Source organism: Cynocephalus volans, chromosome 7 (assembly GCF_027409185.1).
Source record: "Cynocephalus volans isolate mCynVol1 chromosome 7, mCynVol1.pri, whole genome shotgun sequence".
Taxonomy (NCBI): Eukaryota; Metazoa; Chordata; class Mammalia; order Dermoptera; family Cynocephalidae; genus Cynocephalus; species Cynocephalus volans.
The window spans coordinates 149,478,492-149,497,214 of NC_084466.1; the positions used below are offsets into that span (position 1 = coordinate 149,478,492).

General features: G+C 36.3%; 1 protein-coding gene across 5 annotated transcripts in view; it reads left to right on the forward strand.

The window, feature by feature from the left end:
• The window catches only part of SEC23IP (SEC23 interacting protein), a 35,492-nt gene that overhangs the window by 11,809 nt on the left and 4,960 nt on the right, over positions 1-18,723 (forward strand). For 3 of the 5 annotated variants that reach the window (XM_063103023.1, XM_063103024.1, XM_063103025.1), the window contains exons 6-18: positions 127-247; positions 2,130-2,219; positions 3,283-3,424; positions 4,626-4,834; positions 5,195-5,313; positions 5,742-5,894; positions 7,565-7,660; positions 12,639-12,833; positions 14,209-14,364; positions 14,756-14,858; positions 16,001-16,186; positions 16,861-17,023; positions 17,506-17,607. In XM_063103023.1, coding sequence (XP_062959093.1) covers positions 127-247; positions 2,130-2,219; positions 3,283-3,424; positions 4,626-4,834; positions 5,195-5,313; positions 5,742-5,894; positions 7,565-7,660; positions 12,639-12,833; positions 14,209-14,364; positions 14,756-14,858; positions 16,001-16,186; positions 16,861-17,023; positions 17,506-17,587 — 1,815 coding nt within the window. In that variant the 3' untranslated portion in view covers positions 17,588-17,607. The remainder of the gene's footprint in view (positions 1-126; positions 248-2,129; positions 2,220-3,282; positions 3,425-4,625; positions 4,835-5,194; positions 5,314-5,741; positions 5,895-7,564; positions 7,661-12,638; positions 12,834-14,208; positions 14,365-14,755; positions 14,859-16,000; positions 16,187-16,860; positions 17,024-17,505; positions 17,608-18,723) is intronic. The other 2 variants (XM_063103026.1, XM_063103027.1) reach the window with 1 other exon arrangement.

The window sequence follows — 18,723 nt, forward strand, 5'->3', positions numbered from 1 at the left end:
AGTACTTGATTTATAAACAATCCATACTGTGAAGTGTAATTTATTATGTACTGAAATAAATTCCTTAGCCTGTAGTGGAATATAATTTGGTAATGAGCTGTGTCATAATTCTGTTGTATCTTGAAGGTTATTGTTCAGTTCCAGCCTTCCTCAGTGCCAGATGAATGGGGGACCACACAAGATGGACAGACAAGGCCCAGGGTTGTAAAGCGTGGAATTGATGATAACCTTGATGAAATTCCTGATGGTGTGTATAATTTTTGAAGGACTGAGGTGTTGCTTTGTGTTGCTTCATCCCGCATGGATTTGTCACCCCACTTCCCCTGGGTGATGGAGACGCAAAGGATTACTCAAAGCCCATCTCTTCTGAGCAGTGAGAAGCCCTGAAGTGGTTAACTTCCCTGGGAATGCTCAAGCGAGAGCCATCCCTTCCAAATGGGAAAATAATGCTGAATTGGGGTTCTCTTCCTGCATTTATTTTCCAGACCAGGAAGTTACAGGAAGAGACATAGGTGGGGTTATAGTTTAACAGTATAGGCTGGTAACTTTCAGTGAAACAAGCCAGATGACACTCCAGTAGACAATTAAGTGGTCCTATCAACACAAGCTTGATCTTAGCAAACATTCCTTCTTACAGCAATTTCTCAGTATCTTTACATAACAATCAGTAACTAGTCTGTCTTTGAGCCAGCAACCTGCTGTGCCACAAATCTTTATCTTACACTGGAGACTTATAGCCTGAAGAAAATTTCCAGTCCTCCACAAGGTCAATATTTGAAACTGCAAGACTCTGGAAAACCAGGCCCTGTAAAATTCATATGCTTTTTAGTATATTCCACACTGAGGTTTTTTTTAGTTGTCTCTATTTTAGCATTATTCTTTAGAATGGTGAAAAAAGAAACACAATTATTAGGATTACCTGCTATAGCATGCAGATATTAGCCAGTTTGGTCCATGTCTGGCTTTTGATTTTATCACCTTTATATCTTTATTTTTTAATTCAAAATTCTTTTTTTTTTTTTTTTTTAAAAGATGACCGGTAAGGGGATCTTAACCCTTGACTTGGTGTTGGCAGCACCACGCTCAGCCAGTGAGCGAACCGGCCATCCGTATATGGGATCCGAACCCGGGGCCTTGGTGTTATCAGCACCGCACTCTACCGAGTGAGCCACGGGCCGGCCCTTTAATTCAAAATTCTGTTGAAGATCCACAACCCACATAACATAGTCTCTAAAATATGTATTGTTGCAGAGAAGCACTTGGCTGGTTGCAGCAGAACTCTAGCAATACTTTTGGGCTTGCGTTTCCATGCCTCACTAGTTTGTATTACTCTAGTGCGGTGGTTGACGAACTTTTCCTGTAAGGGGCCTGCTAGTGAGTATTTTAGGAATTGCAGGCCATCGGACTCTGGTAGCTACTCAACTTTGCTGTTGTAGTGTGAAAGCAGTTATAGTATGTAAACAAATGGGAATAGCCATGTTTCAGCAAAACTTTATTTATAAAAACGATAGAGGGCAGGATTTGGCCCATGGGCCGTATTTGCCAGCCCCTGCTCTAATGTATGTGCTTTGGTTTTTCTTATTATACCACTTAAGAATGGATTTTATTTTGACAATACTTCATGTTTCATTGTCTTACAAAATTATAAAGTAAATAGGTGCTCATGAAATCTGAAAGAAGTAATTAGAGTAGAAAAAATAGTACATTTAACTTGAAGATGTTCCTTTAGTGTTTGTGAATCTAACCAGTCAAGGGGAAGGATTTGGGGGAACAATTTTAAAGTTTTATATTGGCAGATTGCTTCTCTGTATGGGGCTTAGGGCCCTGAGGAATTCCGAAGCAGTCAGAAAGTTATGGAGCCTCCATAGGTACAAACTGCTGGTCATCATATGCTGACAGCCTCTAGGAATAGAGCCTGCTTCCTCTACCTCTTGGTCTAGTTCACTGTTATTTGCCAAGATGGACTGATTGTTCTTCTAATTTGGTAGAAGGTAGCGAGGTTTATTTGCTTGGAAGGGTCATGAATTTCTTTGACAAGTTTGTGATGACAAAAGGGATATCTAGAATATTGCTATTTAATTAAGAAAACCCAAATTCCCAGGTTTTATGTATGTATGTTTGTTTTATAGGGGAAATGCCTCAGGTTGATCATTTGGTGTTCATGGTACATGGCATTGGACCTGTGTGTGACTTACGCTTTAGGAGCATTATTGAATGTGGTAAGTGTTAGTCATATTTTATTTTATGGAATGATCTGAGAACTAATAGAAGAGCTTTTAAGTATTTGTTTTTAGGATAGTTTCCAGCTGTGTACTACTTGCTGAGGAGCTGTGTGAGATTTACGTGATCATTGGGAAATATTAATTTGTACTTGATTTGCTCTTATGAGATATATAACTCATAAAATCCTAGACCCTGAAGAATTAGAAGGAGTCTAGGAAATCATTTAGCCTTTTTGGGAGACAAGGAAATAAACCCACTAGACAGTTCTGTACACTTTTACAGATATATTTAGAAGTTAAATACAGCAATATTTTCAGTGAAGTCTTAAAAGGGTAGCCATATTTTGGAAGTATTCAGTAAAAGGGTATGTGAGTAGTAACAGTTAACATAAGAAGTAAAAGTCACTTTTATAGTTTTTATTATTCCTTAATGCTACTAAATGTGTCAGCCTCTGTGTGGGCACTTCCGGCAGCTAGGAGTACCTGTGCATTGAACTGAGTTAGTTGTGAGACGTTATTTTAATAGGACCATGAATCTGCCTTAAATTTTTGACATTTTATGTCTGTATAATAATAGTTCATATTTATTGAATACTTAGTATGTGCCAAGTACCTTGCATGTATTGTATTATTTAGCTCTCACAAATGAACGTTTGGGGATATAGTGGTACCACTGTTATCCCCACTATTAGGTGAGGAACTGAGGCTCAGTAGGTAATTTAAGCTCTCCTGTATGAGAGTCCTGAAGCCAAGATCATAAGGCAGGTGGTTTGATTCCATAGTCTTTATCCAAGGTACCATGCTGCCTCTCAGTAGTGGTAGTTAAACTAATGTTTTCCAGGCACTTGTATGTTCCCCTAAAATAATGAAAAGAAAAGAGCTTCCCAAAGGTTGGTAATTATTATTTTACTAATTTTGTCATCATTATTATTTTTCTTTTAAAAATGTATCTTTCTGTTATAAAGAATTAGCTAGCATATTTGAGGTAATTGCTACCTAGCTATCAAGCTAGGACAATTTAATCAATTTATCTCCCTCCCCCCCCCTTTTTTTTTTGTAGTGGATGATTTTAGGGTGGTTTCTCTCAAATTGCTGCAGACACATTTCAAGAAATCTTTAGATGATGGGAAAGTAAGCAGAGTGGAGTTCCTTCCAGTTCATTGGCATAGTTCCTTGAGTGGGGATGCCACTGGTGTTGACAGGTTTGTAGATGTAGATAACTTGTTTTTCAGATTAGTCAAACTTAGATTGAAAATTCAAACCATAATATGAAATAGTTTATTATGACTTCAACAAATATGTTTTTTAAAAAATTTATATACTTGCTCTGACATATGATTAAATACTGACTATAAAGTTTACATGCTACTTTTCTGTGTGTGTGTATATACATATCTATGTATTCCTATTGTAAATATTTAGGAGAATCTAAGAAATTTTAGCTGGCTTTAAAATACAGTTCTAACTATAGTGCTTCAAATAGGGGGTTGTCCTGTATAGCCTCCGTGGCCTCTCCACCCACTAGTTAACAGTAGCAGGCCCTCTATCACCAGGTGACAATCAAAAATGTCTTCAGAAATTGCCAAATGTCTCCTGTAGGGTAGATTCATACCTGGTTGAGAACCACTGATTTATATGATTGTTTCTCAGTGGAGATGTTCCTGACAGGATAGTTCTTTGTTGTGCAAGACAGTTGCATTGCAGGCCATTTAGCATCCTTAGTTGAAATGCCCCTAAATGCTAGCAGAGCTCATCAGGCACTGTGACAACTACAAATGCCCCACTCAGTTTTGAATACTCCTAGTTGAGAACCAAAAAAATAAGTAATATTTATGCTGGCACACAGGGCAAGTAACATGTCTAGATTTTAGTGAGCATCATGATGTTCCAGGGAACATGGTTTAATGAAACTAATCCTACAATCAGCATTCTGTCCATGTTAGAGGGTATATTCTTTTTCTGTGGATGTTCATGAACTTCATTTTGCTCATTCTCAAATCAGGATAGGATTTCATTCCATGTATCATCTTTCTTACCCCGTTTGACATTCGTTTTTATCCTTTCTGCCCATAATTTTTGTCAGATGTCCATATTTCCAGTTAATTGGAAGAAAAATGGAAGTGTAGGCATTACTCTTAAATATAAAACTAAAATCTTAGTATATGACTTATTTTACATAGCAGCTCTTCAGAGAATCTCAAAATTCATAGTATGGTTATGGACACAAAAACTTTTTTTGCTTTATCTTGTTTTATTTATAATAACTGTTTATAGAATCAACTTGTAATTAACCTGTAGAGTTTTTTATTCAGTTTTTTCAGGAGTCAGAATCTACACTTTTAAAAATCCATGATTTAGGGTGGATATTGACTGAATATACTTTTTTTTTTTCTTTTTAAACAGGAACATCAAGAAAATCACTTTACCAAGTATTGGTCGGTTTCGTCACTTTACCAATGAAACCTTGCTAGATATTTTATTTTATAATAGCCCCACCTACTGTCAGGCAATTGTGGAAAAAGTAGGAATGGAGATAAACCGTCTACATGCACTTTTTATGAGTCGGAACCCAGACTTCAAAGGAGGAGTCTCTGTTGCCGGTCACAGTTTAGGTAAAACTGTCAAATATATACATTTTAAACTTAATTTTTGTTGAGTCATGACTGCTTTCAGCGTGGGTGACATTGTTAGTGCAGATTTAGAATTACAGATCTTAAGTTTTATAAAGGGTAGAAAGGAATGCTTTGAATTTAGTTTCTACCTTTGCTATTCACCTCTAGTATTACCTAGGAATACTGTATATTTTAATTTATTCTCCTGTTTGATAAAACAAGAATATTGATTATTGGGTCTTGGTTAACATCTAAGTTTTATATGACTTCTGCCTGGGACTTTGGAAAAAAAATAGGAGAATTTATTTAGTGTTGTAAAAACACCTAATACATCATAAACAAAATGCTTCTTTTTCTTAGGTTCTTTAATATTGTTTGACATCCTGTCTAATCAAAAAGATTTAAATTTATCTAAGTCTCCTGGGCCTCTTGCTGTTGCTAATGGAGTTATGAAACAGCCACACTTTCAGGAAAGGCAGGTATGTCTGCACGTGGTCCAATTAACATTTAGATTTAGAGTTGGAGCTGAACAGTTTTCTAAAATCTGAACTGTTTCCTAAAACTTTTTATATATCAAAATACACTGAGGTTTAGAAGTGTAATGGAATCATATGGCTGGTTGTTTGCGTTCCGCACTCCTATTTCTTATGAATTACAAATTTAAAGTGAAAGTTTGTGATTTTTTAAAATGTAAACTAAATTATTGTAGGAAGTGGGAGCATGATTGGTTTATTAAATTCATATCGTTTTCAGAATATGCAAACTTTGGATGGCAAAGTACCTAAAATTATGTTTTGTCTATGAAACAAAATTGTATAAGATTTTTTATAGATTAGGAGATATTATATGGGAGTTTTTCGGAGCTTTGTGATGTTTCCCCTACTTTTTTTTTTTTTTTTTTTTTAAGATGCTCGAAGAGCCAAAGATGACTTTGGATGAGTCGTGTGACCTTGATGTTGAAAATGAAGAAGTCCTAACTTTGCAAGAAACTCTGGATGTACTTAGCCTCTCTGAATATGTTAGCACTTTTGAAAAGGAAAAGATTGATATGGAATCTCTGGTATTGATTATTTGATTCATTTTTGCTTAAATTGTTTTTCCTATGTATAAGATTGGAAATTAAGAATGATTTAGACACTCTTACATTAAAATACATTCCAGATAAGGTAGAGACTTGTGTTTAAATAATTGAAAAACACAGGAGAATTCTTTTTTTAGAATTTGGGAGGGCTTTTCTAAGTAGGACACAAAACCCAGAAGCCATAAAAGAAAATATATTGCATAGCAGTAAACACTATAAACAACATCTAAAGGCCAGTGATAGATTAGGAAAAATATTTGAAACACACATTGTAGACATTGTTTCCTTAATGCTCAAAGCTTCTACAAATCAGTTATAGAAAGACCATCAACATGGTAGGTAAATAGGCAAAGAATATAAACAGATGATTTACAGAAAAGAATAGCAAATGCCTTTTTTTTTTAAAAAGATTAACCGGTAAGGGGATCTCAACCCTTGGCTTGGTGTTGTCAGCACCATGCTCAGCCAGTGAGCCAACCGGATCCCTACATAGGATCCGAACCTGTGGCCTTGGTGTCACCAGCACCGCACTCTCCCGAGTGAGCCACGGGCTGGCCCTGCAAATGGCTTTTTACTATATGAAAACTTGTAAGAGAAATACAAATTGAAAGTGCAATGATGGGCTGGCCCGGTGGCTCCTTCAGGAGAGTGCGGTGCTGATAGTGCCGAGGCCGTGGATTCGGATTCTATTTGGGGATGGCTGGTGCGCTCGCTGGCTGTGCATGGTGCAGACAACACCAAGCCAAGGGTTATGATCCCCTTACCGGTCAAGAAAACAAAAAAGAAAGTGCAATGAAAAAATTTTATTCTTTCAGTTTGATAAAAATAGAAAGTTTGATAATATACTACGTGGCCAAGATGAGGGGAAGTGTAGGCACTGTTATATGTTGTCGGTCAGAGTGTAAATTGTTACAACCTGTATGGAGGGCAGTTTGGCAAAATCTTTTAAAATATAAAAGTTACATACCTTTTGCTCCAGCAATTTCACTGCCAGGAATACTTCCTATAGAAAAGTATTCACATAAGAATGTTTGTAAGGATACTCACTGCAGCAGTTTGTAATATAGTAAAACATTAGAAACACCTTTAGTGTCCACTAGTAGGGCACTAGTTAAATCACTTATGGTGCATCCACATAATGGAGTACCCAGCAGCTGTTGAATGAATGAGATGGTGTCAGAGATACTGATCTCTAAGATACATTACATGAAAAGAGCAAAAGTTCAGTGTTGTTTGCTCAGCAGGCTACGCACACACACAGACACACACAGAACATGTTGATGCTTTGTATATGTGAGAGATCTTTGCAGTGAGAGGAAATTGCTAGCAGTTCCTGCTGAGAGGAAAATTGGGTGGTTGGGACAGGAGTGGAGGGGAGAGTCTTCATTGTGCGCCTGACTATGGCTTTGGAATTTTGTACAAATTTTCTGTTAAAAATTACTAGGTAGAATGATTTAGATATGGAGGCCTGAGATTTTATAGCCAAACAAATCTATGATTTGAAAACAAAAAAATCAACTTTTTGATAATTGGCTGGCTCTTAGATTGCTTTACATGATGTGATTTCTTTTTCTAATTTTTGTATTCTGGTGTCAGTTCACCTGCCACTAACTTGATTAATTAATGTGCTTGTTTGTTTCCTTCTAAAGTTTATGTGTACAGTTGATGACCTGAAGGAAATGGGGATACCCCTTGGACCCAGAAAGAAGATAGCTAACTTTGTAAAACTTAAAGCAGCCAAACTGGTAAGATTCATCTCTGCCCTCAAGAAAAACAAAATCTCGTGTGTGACCAGAGATCATTTATATTTTTGAAATTTTCGATACCAATGTGGTTAGGCAAGTTAGTTTGCTCCCCACCTAGGGCACAATAATGGAGCTGATGGAAGCCCAGACTTTGGAGTCAGTCAGAACTGGGTTTAAATCCAAATTAGTGTAACTGACCATTCTGGTTTTCTTGGGACAGAAAGAGTTCCCAGGACAAGGACTTTCAGTTTTAAAACTGATATTTGAGGATTTCCTGGTGCAAAAACTGGTTAAGTCCTGGGCAGATAGATAAGTTGTTTGCCCTGATTCCCAGTTCATACTACCTACATATTTCTGAACAGTTTGCTTAATTTTTCTAATCCTTGGTTTCTTTCATTTCTTTCTTTCTTTTTTTTATGGAGTCTGGCTAGAATGGGGATCCTAGCCCAGTTTCCTTCATTTCTAAAATGAGAGGGATACACACACACACACACACGCACAAAACAAAGCACAGCGATATAAGGAATCTTTTGGAAGTAATAGGTTTGGTTATTACTTGGAGGGTGGTGATGGAATCACATGTGTATGTGTATGTCCAAACTTACGAAATTGCATTCATTAAATATGTGCACTTTTTTGTATATCAATTATACCTTAGTAAAGCTGAAAGAAAAAAAAATGAGAGTGACAATTTCTTCCTCATAGGGTTGGAGTGAGCATGAAATAATGCATGTGAAGCTTAGCACCCAGAATAACTATGTCTCTTCCCAATCCTCTCACCATCTAAAGAGATGAGGAAGCACACACATCTCATTAAATGGCCAGAGAGCGAAAATTCCTAACAATACAAAATAAATCAACAACTAAAAAACATTAAAAAAAAATAACTGGGAAAAACTTAGTTGTTTTATTTAATTTTAATTTTTTGATCAAATTAATTTTATAGAGATTTTCTAATTAGTTAGAAAAATTAGATAACAATTAAGGTGGCTATTTTATTATTAACATGGTCTTTGATGATACTTCCATCTTTTGATCTTCTGTGGTTCTATTATTTGTGCTACTTATTTGGAATTTAACATTTGCCACTTTATGTGGAATATGGCTATTAAAGTCATAGGACTGATTTTTTTATGGATAGCTTAAGGATTGAGTCATTCACCATTTTATAGAACATCTCTTAGGTCAGGCACTGTGCTCAATTCTTGGGTTGTGGAGATAAATCAAGAGTACACAGTCTAGTTGGGATAGAGTTGACTATAAATGACAACACATCAGTCCCGTGACAGTGTGGTCATTGCTGTCTGTAGCCAGATGAGAGGTGGAAGTTCTGGCTTGTTCAGAGAGGCCTGGGATTGGTGAGAGAGAGAAGACTTCCCCCAGGTGTTGGTGCTTGAGCTTAATGGAGGGGTAGAATCAGAGGAAATGGCCTTCCAGGAGCAGACATGTATTTTCCTATAGCTGAAACATTATATGAGCTAGGAATGTGATAGGGTAAGAGAGTTCTAGAGGCCTGAATGGCGGGTGTGGAAGTTTGGATTTTCTCGTGTAAGGGAATGGCTCTGAAGTGTGTTCTTATGGCTGTGAAGTTCATGATGCTTTTAAACAAACATGAAATGCCGACCTGCTTATTAATTCTTTAAAAAAAAAATTTATTTATTATTTTTACATTCTAAGATGTTGCTGTGGAGCAGTTGTGGGGGAGGGGGAGAGGAGAAAAGGGAGGAGGTGGGAGGTGGGAAGATGGTCGAGGCCTGTGGCACCCCTGTCATTCTGCCAGCCCAGTGGCAACTTTGTTGGGGGGGGGGTGTGTGTGTGGCTGGGGCCCTCAGCCCCCCACTGTCCCAGTCTGCTTATTAATTCTATCACAAATTATGGTTAAGCATCAAACCATCTATTTAAAATAGTCTAAATTTTAACTTTTTTAGAAATTAAAACATTAAAAAGTATATGCCGTAAACCACATTATAAAATTTCAGCTGTGAACGCATATGTCTGTAATAAATGAATTTTTGAATGTATTGACTCTTTTCCAGTTTTCCATTAACATTTGCTTTCTTTTGCTATCGGCTGGGGCCTACTTGTTGGTATGGAGTACTGAAAGCAAAAAAATGTTGGAGCAAATCTTAAAGTTGAAACAAATCTATTATCAACCTGATTGTATATTCCTGTTATCAGGCCACACTTTCATTTTAGTAGCAGCAGTGAACTTTTTGGTTTAGTTTCTGAGGAGATGTTTGAGAACCTGCTGTAGGCCGATGGGACAGTGAAGGCAGGACAGGTTTGTGGTTGGGTTTGCATTCTAGAGGGTTTGCTTGGTTACAGTGCACAGATGGAGGTGGAAGAGCCTGTGGGAATCTCTTATCATAGTCATTGTAATTGTGTAGTGACTGAGTGAGAGGTGATAGGGGTATAAACTAGGAGATGGAAAGGAAGGGAGCAACTCAAGACATTTTAGATGTTGAAGAAACAGTGTTTAAATGTTGAGAAAGGTTATTAGTTTGGCAATTAAGAGGTATCTCTTTCATGTCATTTTTCCTGTATGTTGAGTCATTCTATAATTCCAGTTTACAAAGAGCTCTTCACCTCACTTGAGCCCCACAGCAACTGCTTCAGAGGTGCCCAGGTATTAATCTCTGACAGGCATGGTGGTCAAACAGACTGGGACACAAGCATGCTAGTTCCTGTATGTCAGGCTGGGTGCCCCATGCGTGAAAACATTTGTCTCCATGTATGCATCAGTGAAGCAAAAGCCTGTAAAAAAGACTTACACAAGAAATGAGAAGCTATGTTTCAGGCCGTATGTCATGTCCCTAATTTTATTCTGTAATAAAAGGAAAAGTAGATAAGTTTTCTATAGTTCTTTAAAATTTCTAGGAGCCTGGTTTATAGACTGCAGTTGCTTGAATATATAAATTATGGCATTATAAGAGTGTTTTGAAGTGAGTAAAAATCTATAGGGTGATTTTGTTTTTTAAATTCAAAAGTAATTGCCTTTGGATGAACCGTGAAACTTTCTCAGCGGATTCCTGTTGATTGTTCTGCATTTCTTACAGATAACAAGGTGCTGCCAGACAGATAATAAGATAAGATGGTGTGTCCTATTGATTTACTGTAACTGAAATAATGGGACCCAAATTAGCCGATTATTTTATAAAAAGGAGATCAAATATTTGTGGCCTGTGTGCTTTTTTTCCTTTGAAAACCATCTTAGAGATTTTCATTTGAGAAGGAATTGTTTTTCCATTGGGAATATTAATAGTCAAGTATGCTTATGTTGGTTCATTTAGTTTTAAAATTATTGCTAATAATTTTAGGGGAACAAAACAGCTCTTAGCCGTAGGACAGTTTATGATCTCTTTTGACAGCTGTTTTAGAAATTTAGAATGTTAAGTTCTGTGAATATCAGAGGAGGTACTTTTAGATGAGAAAGCAACTTTAAACTGAATAACCCTGAAAATGTTCCTCATTTTGGATTTGGGGTTTAATCTTGTGCTAGCTCTAAAGGGCAGAGATAACCAAGCCTTCCAAAAACATTAATAGTGGAATCATTTACAAGCTGGCTGACTGAGAGTTTTCTTTTTCTTATGTTGCCTTTTGATTTAACAAGTTGGACTTCTTTCATGATTTCCTAGTATTTGGAATTAATTAATAGATAAGACCAGTTTGGCCAACTGTTTTGTTTATGCACTGTTGATAGCTATAACAGAAACTGAAACATGTGCTTGTTGGGGAGTAGACAAGTCCACCCATGGCAGCTGTTTTACATTCTCCTGGCATTATTGTTGCTGCTGTATTCAGGGATAATTATAAACCAGTGTGAATGGCTTTTGTCTCATTACAGAGATAACACCTTTTATATAGATGCCCCCAAAGTTTTGTTTATTTATCTGTGGGAATGGATAGATATTAAAGTGTTTGTTGTAATAAGTTTGACAGTTGTATGTACCTGTGTAATCACCACCTAAAATAAGAAATAGAACATTTCTATCCTTCAAGTAGCTTCCTCATGTTTCCTTCTAGTTAACTCCTCCCACCATACAACTGCTATTCTAATTTCTATCACTTAGAATAGTTCGCCTGTTCTACAAGTTTGTATAAATAGAATCAATAATATGTACTCATTTGTATCTGGCTTCTTTTACTCAGAGTAAAATTTTTGAGATTCAGCTAATGATGGTCAATTCTTAGATTTAATTGTAGCTGTTTTGTCATGTATTTTCTTTGCTTCTTAATCCTTTTTCCTTAAGAATTTTAAAGTAAATTAAAAGCATCATATCATTTCTTCCCTAAATATTTAGTATGTGTCTCTAAAGAGGACATTTTTCTTTTCTTTCTTTCTTTCTTTCTTTTTTTCCGTAAAATCTTTAAAAGGTTAATTTTATTAATTGGCCATAAATGCAATTTCCATTCCTTATGTTATATACCTTAATCTGAACTAATTCAAATTTTTTATTACTTTAAAACATTATGAGTGGCTCTGGAGTTATAAATACTCTGTGTTAAAAATATCCCTTTCCTAGCAGTTCAAGCATTACAGACCACCCCACCCTCTCCAGTGGAAAATGCCGAGCATCCCACACAAAGGTTTCCCACTCATGGGTCCCATTTCTGCCTAATAGAAAGTTATTTGCTCTGCCACATCTGATTTCAGACCATTAGACTTCATGTTCATCCTCAGGAACTGTGATCTGACCTGCCCCTCTAGCTTTCTGTGCCCAGTGCAGGAACCTCAATCTGTCTCTTGCCTCTTGAAATCCAACTCTTGCTCCAGCATGTGGCCAGTGCAAACGCCACCACCCAGCTGGGGGCATGGGAGGTTGGACTGAAAAGGACATTTTTCTAATAACCACAATGCTGTTATTATGCCTAAGAAATTACTAATTATTCCTTAATATTGAGGTAGCATGTTTCATATTGATAGCTGAGAACTGAACTTTTCCTCAAGATGATGTTATAAAATTTTGTTATTTTACAGGAACACAAAAAAGCGGCATCAGAAAAGAAGGCAGCGATGGCCACATCGACAAAAGGACAAGAGGAAATTGCTCAGAAAACTAAAGAAATGGCTTCTCTTTCCTCAGAAACTGAGTCAAAGAGGAAACTTCCAGTTGGTGCTTATGTTTCTTCTGTGCGTGTTGATTATGAGTCTTTCGAAGTTGGCACAGGACAGGTAAGTTTGCATATTGACTAGAGCTACATATTTTATGTCGGAATCATACATCTTTATTATTTAGGTTGACATAAATTTTTAAAATATTTAACATTTATTTGGGGGTGTATGGAGAAAACTGATTTCATCTCTTAGTAAAAATTTTATGCTTCTTTCATAATGTTCAAATAAAGGATTGAACATGAGTAGAACATGTTATCCGACTTTTGAAATTGTCTTTATTTCACTTTTTCCACCACTCATAATTTTACAGCATTAGTCTGTCATAGGTACTAACAACAGAAGTGGTTATAGTTAGAAAATTATGTTCAGAATATCCTTAAATTTGGAATTAGAAGTCCTGGATCTAAGTCCTCATTCGGCCACTCATAGGCTATCTGTTCTTGGGATAGTTGCGTCACGCATCTGATCTTCACTGTCATCATCTGAGAAGCGGGCGTGATGATTCTTGCCGTACCGCGCTCTTTCACTGGACTTCTGTCTAGTGCTTGGATTTTGCCATTATTCTTCACTCTTAATATACCAAAATGACAAAGACACATTTCCTGCCACTGAGAAACAAATGAAAGAGAGTTGTAAACTAGAAATGTCAGTGCGTTCTTTTGAGAGACTACATACAACCTACCCAAAACGGGCTCTTTTGGTACAAATTATTTTTCTCATGGAAAGAAACTTGCTTGACCTAGAGAGCATGGTAGTTACAATAGAGGTAGCACTCACTGAATGCTTAAGATATGCCAAGCTCTGTACTAAGCACATTGTATGGATTAGGTTACTTATTTTTCAAACTGTGGGTTTGGCATTGTTATAATTCCCATTTTATAGATGAGGAAACTAAGGCAGAGGTCAGAGAGGCTAAAAAACTTGCCCAGGGTCACACAGTGAGTAAGGAGTGGAAACGGGATTCAGACCCACATGGACTGATTCTAGAGTCTGTAGTTTTACCACACTATAGCCGTAATAAATATACTTTTTATGTGCTGTATATATTATGCTAGATAAGTAAAAGTATAGCCAAAATAACTACAGAGATTTTTTTTTTTTTTTTTTTTTTTGTCTTTTTTTCGTGACCGGCACTCAGCCAGTGAGTGCACCGGTCAGTCCTATATAGGATCCGAACCCGCGGTGGGAGGGTCGCCGCGCTCCCAGCGCGGCACTCTACCAGGTGCGCCACGGGCTCGGCCCTAACTACAGAGATTTTAAAGAACAATTTTTTAGTTCTTTTAAGCTAGCAATATCTGTCTACAAGGGGCATCATCTGTGTTTAGATGCTTTTAAGTGAGTGTAGTTCTAAGAACTTTTGAAAATTGGAAAGAATTTTTGTACTGTGTGATATTGGAATGATCATCTTTTACGGTTATTTGATTCTGTCTAGGTTTCTGTTATTTACAATTCATTAGACTTTGAACCAGAGATTTTCTTTGCCTTGGGATCTCCAATTGGTATGTTTCTTACTATTCGAGGAGTGGATAGGATTGATGAGAACTACAGGCTTCCTACCTGTAAAGGATTTTTCAATATTTATCATCCGGTGAGTGAATTTAATTTACTTTCTGCTTTGAAGAAGATGAAGAACCTGTCATCTTTATCCTACTAGATTCTCAGGATTTTACTTCTTGGAAATTAAAACCAATTTTGATTTTGTAAAGCTTAGTTCTCTGTCCTGAGAGAGATAGTTTGATACTTTCCAATAAACTTTTCCACCAAAAAGCCTTTGTTCAAGGAAATAATTCTGTTGCTTTGCTTTCAAAGAAATTTTACCCATGAACTTGAAAATCTTCTTATAATTTGCCAGTATTTGAGTAAGGTGTGAAAAATATAAAAGTCCCTAGTTTGCCAGTTATCCATTTTCTTACCTGACTATGGCATATAAACTCAACATACAGCGGCTTTACATTAGTTTCCATTTCTTCTATTTACAGCTTGATCCAGTGGCATATAGATTAGAACCTATGATTGTTCCAGAATTGGACCTCAAAGCAGTTCTCATTCCACATCACAAAGGCAGAAAAAGACTTCATTTAGGTAAAAAGCAGATACCGTAAAAACTTGTTATTTTTTGATCCATACTGAATTATAAAAACTTTAATAGTAAATATTTTCTGACAGATTTAATGTTATTTAAGAGCCTACAATGTTCAGAACTTTTTTACTAAGGATTTGGATGAGCTATAAAGAATTTATGAATACGTTCCTTCTCTTTGATGGCATTCTGATTGTTGAGATAATTAAGAATTGGGGGAAGGTGGTAGCAAGGTGATAAAATGCATAATTAGATTTTGATAGAGTTTGGTTATAATTTTTGGAATTGGGAGAGGAATAACATTTAAACTAATGACCAAACCATCAAGAAATAAACTTGATGTTGTCTAAGTCAAATAAGCTGTTATTTCCTTCCAAACTAGACAAACTTTCCCTGTTAAAAAAAAAAAAATTCATTAAACATAATGGATTAATAATTCCAGGTGGGATTTAGATTTCTCTTTTGCATGTTAATGGCATCTACTTATCCCTAGGTTTAAAAAGTTGGGTGGAAGGGATGGGAGTGTGGAGAAGAGAAGAAAAAAGTGATCATACCCTCTCATTTAAAAGTGTGTTGTCTGTTTTATTAACATCATGCTTTTTAAAAACCGTTTAACTCTTTTGAAATGAAAATGAGAAATTTGATAACTCTAAAGGCCTTGAATTCAAATAAGATTAATAGGCAAAAGTAGAAAAAGCAAAGGGGCAGGGGTTTCTTCATTTCTAAATTATAAGTTTACATTGTGTTGTATTGGAATCTTAAATTCTCGAAACCTTTTCACTATTACAGATAAGAAAAACTGATTTTTAAAAAATCTTGTGGGTCCATTTTTTAACTTACAGTAAAAAAAGCATGTGAATGTGCTTACATTTTTGTGATATATGAACATTTTTGGAGAGAGGAAATTTATAGATTTCGGTTGGATCAAGTTTAGACATTAAAAAAAAATGACAGAGTTAGACTCCTTATGACAGTTTAACATGGTGAAGGTTCTTGGTTGGGACACTTCATATATATATTTGATATTTAAGAGAAGGAAGAAGAGGGTTTAGCCCTTCTGAGAAGAGTATTAACTTTTAATTTTTGTGATACAGAATTCTACCCAGTGGCTAGTTAACTTGGTGTGTCATCTTAATCTCTTTAGAGTTGAAAGAAAGTCTCTCTCGTATGGGATCTGATTTGAAGCAAGGTTTTATTAGCTCTCTGAAAAGTGCTTGGCAGACATTAAATGAGTTTGCCCGTGCTCATACCTCTTCAACTCAATTGCAAGAAGAACTGGAGAAGGTAGCCAATCAAATCAAAGAAGAAGAAGAAAAGCAAGTAGTTGAAGGTAAATTTGACGTTTGAGGCATTTTCTAGTACAAACATTGTTTGTGAACATAACACTTATAAATTGTTTAATGATGCTTTTCTTTCTAGTCTTTTTTGTTAAATTGTAGAGGCTCTTCCTATAAAGGAAAATCTGTTATGGTAAACTTACTGTTACATGTGTTACTTCAAAATCCATGTTATCCTTTTTCACTAGTTTTTACCTGATAGTTACTTGAACTTTTTACTCTGCAATTTTTTGTTTGTTGAGACTCGTAAGGCCAGAGTGCAATATCAGAGTTGAGAACTAAGTTTGTATTCAGGCATTTTAAAGACTCACTCTGAGAAGTTATCTTCCTGATACTGTTTAGCTCTGTTGTTATAGACTTCATATGAATGTCAGGTCATTGTGCCTTGATGTTTTTGACTTTTTCAGATTCTAATTCTATTTCCTTTCTTTCTACAATGCTCTCTCACCCCTTATCTTCACAACTCCTGTCAGCTCGTTGGCTCTTTCTCTCTTCTGTAACCAGCCCCTCTTCCCCTGGCTCTTTGGAGGAGTGGGGAGTGAACCTGGTAGCTCCCCAGGTTGCTACGTGTGTCAAGCAGTGTTCTCACTGAGCCCAGAAAGTCAGCTAAAGTCAAAGGATAATGATTAAGTGATTGACTTTGATATTGAAATGATTTAAATTCTAGCAGAAAAGATTGTTGAAAGTCCAGATTTTTCCAAGGATGAGGACTACTTAGGAAAGGTTGGAATGTTAAATGGAGGCCGCCGAATTGACTACGTTCTTCAAGAAAAGCCAATAGAGAGTTTTAATGAATATCTTTTCGCTCTTCAGAGTCATTTATGCTATTGGTAAGTATTCTTAACTTTGATAACGTTTGAGTGGCCTTTAGGTGCTAGCACATACAGCAATTTTAGTTTTAGTGAGACTCTTATACTAATATATCATTTGTTATGGAATATTAATTTGAACTCCTATGTATTCAAAACAGTATTTTTTCGCTTTAGTTATCCACAAGATGGCAGTATGTCATCTGCTTTTGACCAGAGACTCGGTACTTGCAGATTTTTTGTAGGGATGTCTTTCACAGTGGGAGTGGTAGGGACTCTGAAAAGCCATTTTTCGTGTATCCTCCCGTCATCAACAAGAAGTGCGACACAACTATTTGGCATGCATCCAGTTTTTAAGGGCAGCTCAGAGATTACATTGCTTTACTGTCATTTGCCTTTCTTAGATAGTGTTGAATAAAACAAAAGCTGCATTTCCACCTTTGTGCATAGTGGTTAATTTCTGCTGATTGTTTCTTAAGTAAATATGCTTTTCTTTTTTGTAGGGAATCTGAAGATACTGCCCTCTTACTACTTAAAGAAATTTATCGAACAATGAACATTAGTCCAGAACAGCCACAGCATTGATCAGACTTCAGTTTTTCTGTGTGAGTTTATATTTATTGTATGTATAAATTCTAACTGTTTGCATTCTAAAGTCTTTCTTGTGGAGTTGATATTGACTGTGATTTTCTTTTTGTTCTTTTCTGTTTTCCTATGAGTTTTTTATTTTTTTTATTTTTAAAAATTCAGAATAGAGACATTAAGGAGGGGAATTGATTTGTAATATGCATTTCTGACTTACAGTCTTCTTTCTAAATCTGCGTAGAATTTGAGTTCTTTTATTTTTAGTTTCTTTTTAAAATCGATTCCCAGGAATATCAGTTAGGAATTCCTTTGGCTATAGGTCATAGAACCCAATTCCCACTACCTTAAACAAATGGAGGTTTAGTTTTCTTCTGAAACAGGAAGGGTTGCTCTGTTAAGGAGCCAGACTCCCCGACTGCTTGCATCTTTCTACCTGAATGTTGGTTCTTGCTGCCTCATGGTTATAAGATGCTCCTATAGTTCCAGACATCATATCTACATTCAAGGCCTGAATAAGGAGAAAGAGCAGTATTGGTCATATCTATCCCTTTTAACTAGGAAAGAAAAGCATGTCCAGAAATTCACTCGTACCTATTGACTAGGCCTGTGTCCCTTGTCTCTCTCCCACCCAGTGAGTATGAAAGATTGTAAAAGTGATGTTTTAAGCATTCCCAACCTTTATAGAGAGAAAGAATACAGAAGGGGGTTAAATTGGTGATGGGTGACCCCTTAACCTGCAAGTCAGCCATGCTCTATATTTCTAACTGCCCTCCTGGGACACCTGATACCTCCACTTTAAAAAATAAGTAATGTATTTTTTTTTTTTTTTTGGCAGCTGGTTGGTACAGGAATCTGAACCCTTGACCTTGGTGTTATAACACCGTGCTTTAACCAACTGAGCTAACTGGCCAGCACAAGTAACTCTTTTATTTTTTAAGATAAAAATTTAAAAGCTTTTGAAAAAGTGAAATATAAAGTGTTGAGCTCTAAATTGCTGAAATCAAAAGTAGTTTTTAGAACTGTTCGGTTTTCTAACAGTAGATAATAAGTGAAGATCCCTCCAGCATCCACCTTCTCATTTTAGAGAAGTGACCATCTTTAGTAGGGTTTCCTTAGAGAAATTTTTCTGTGCGCAT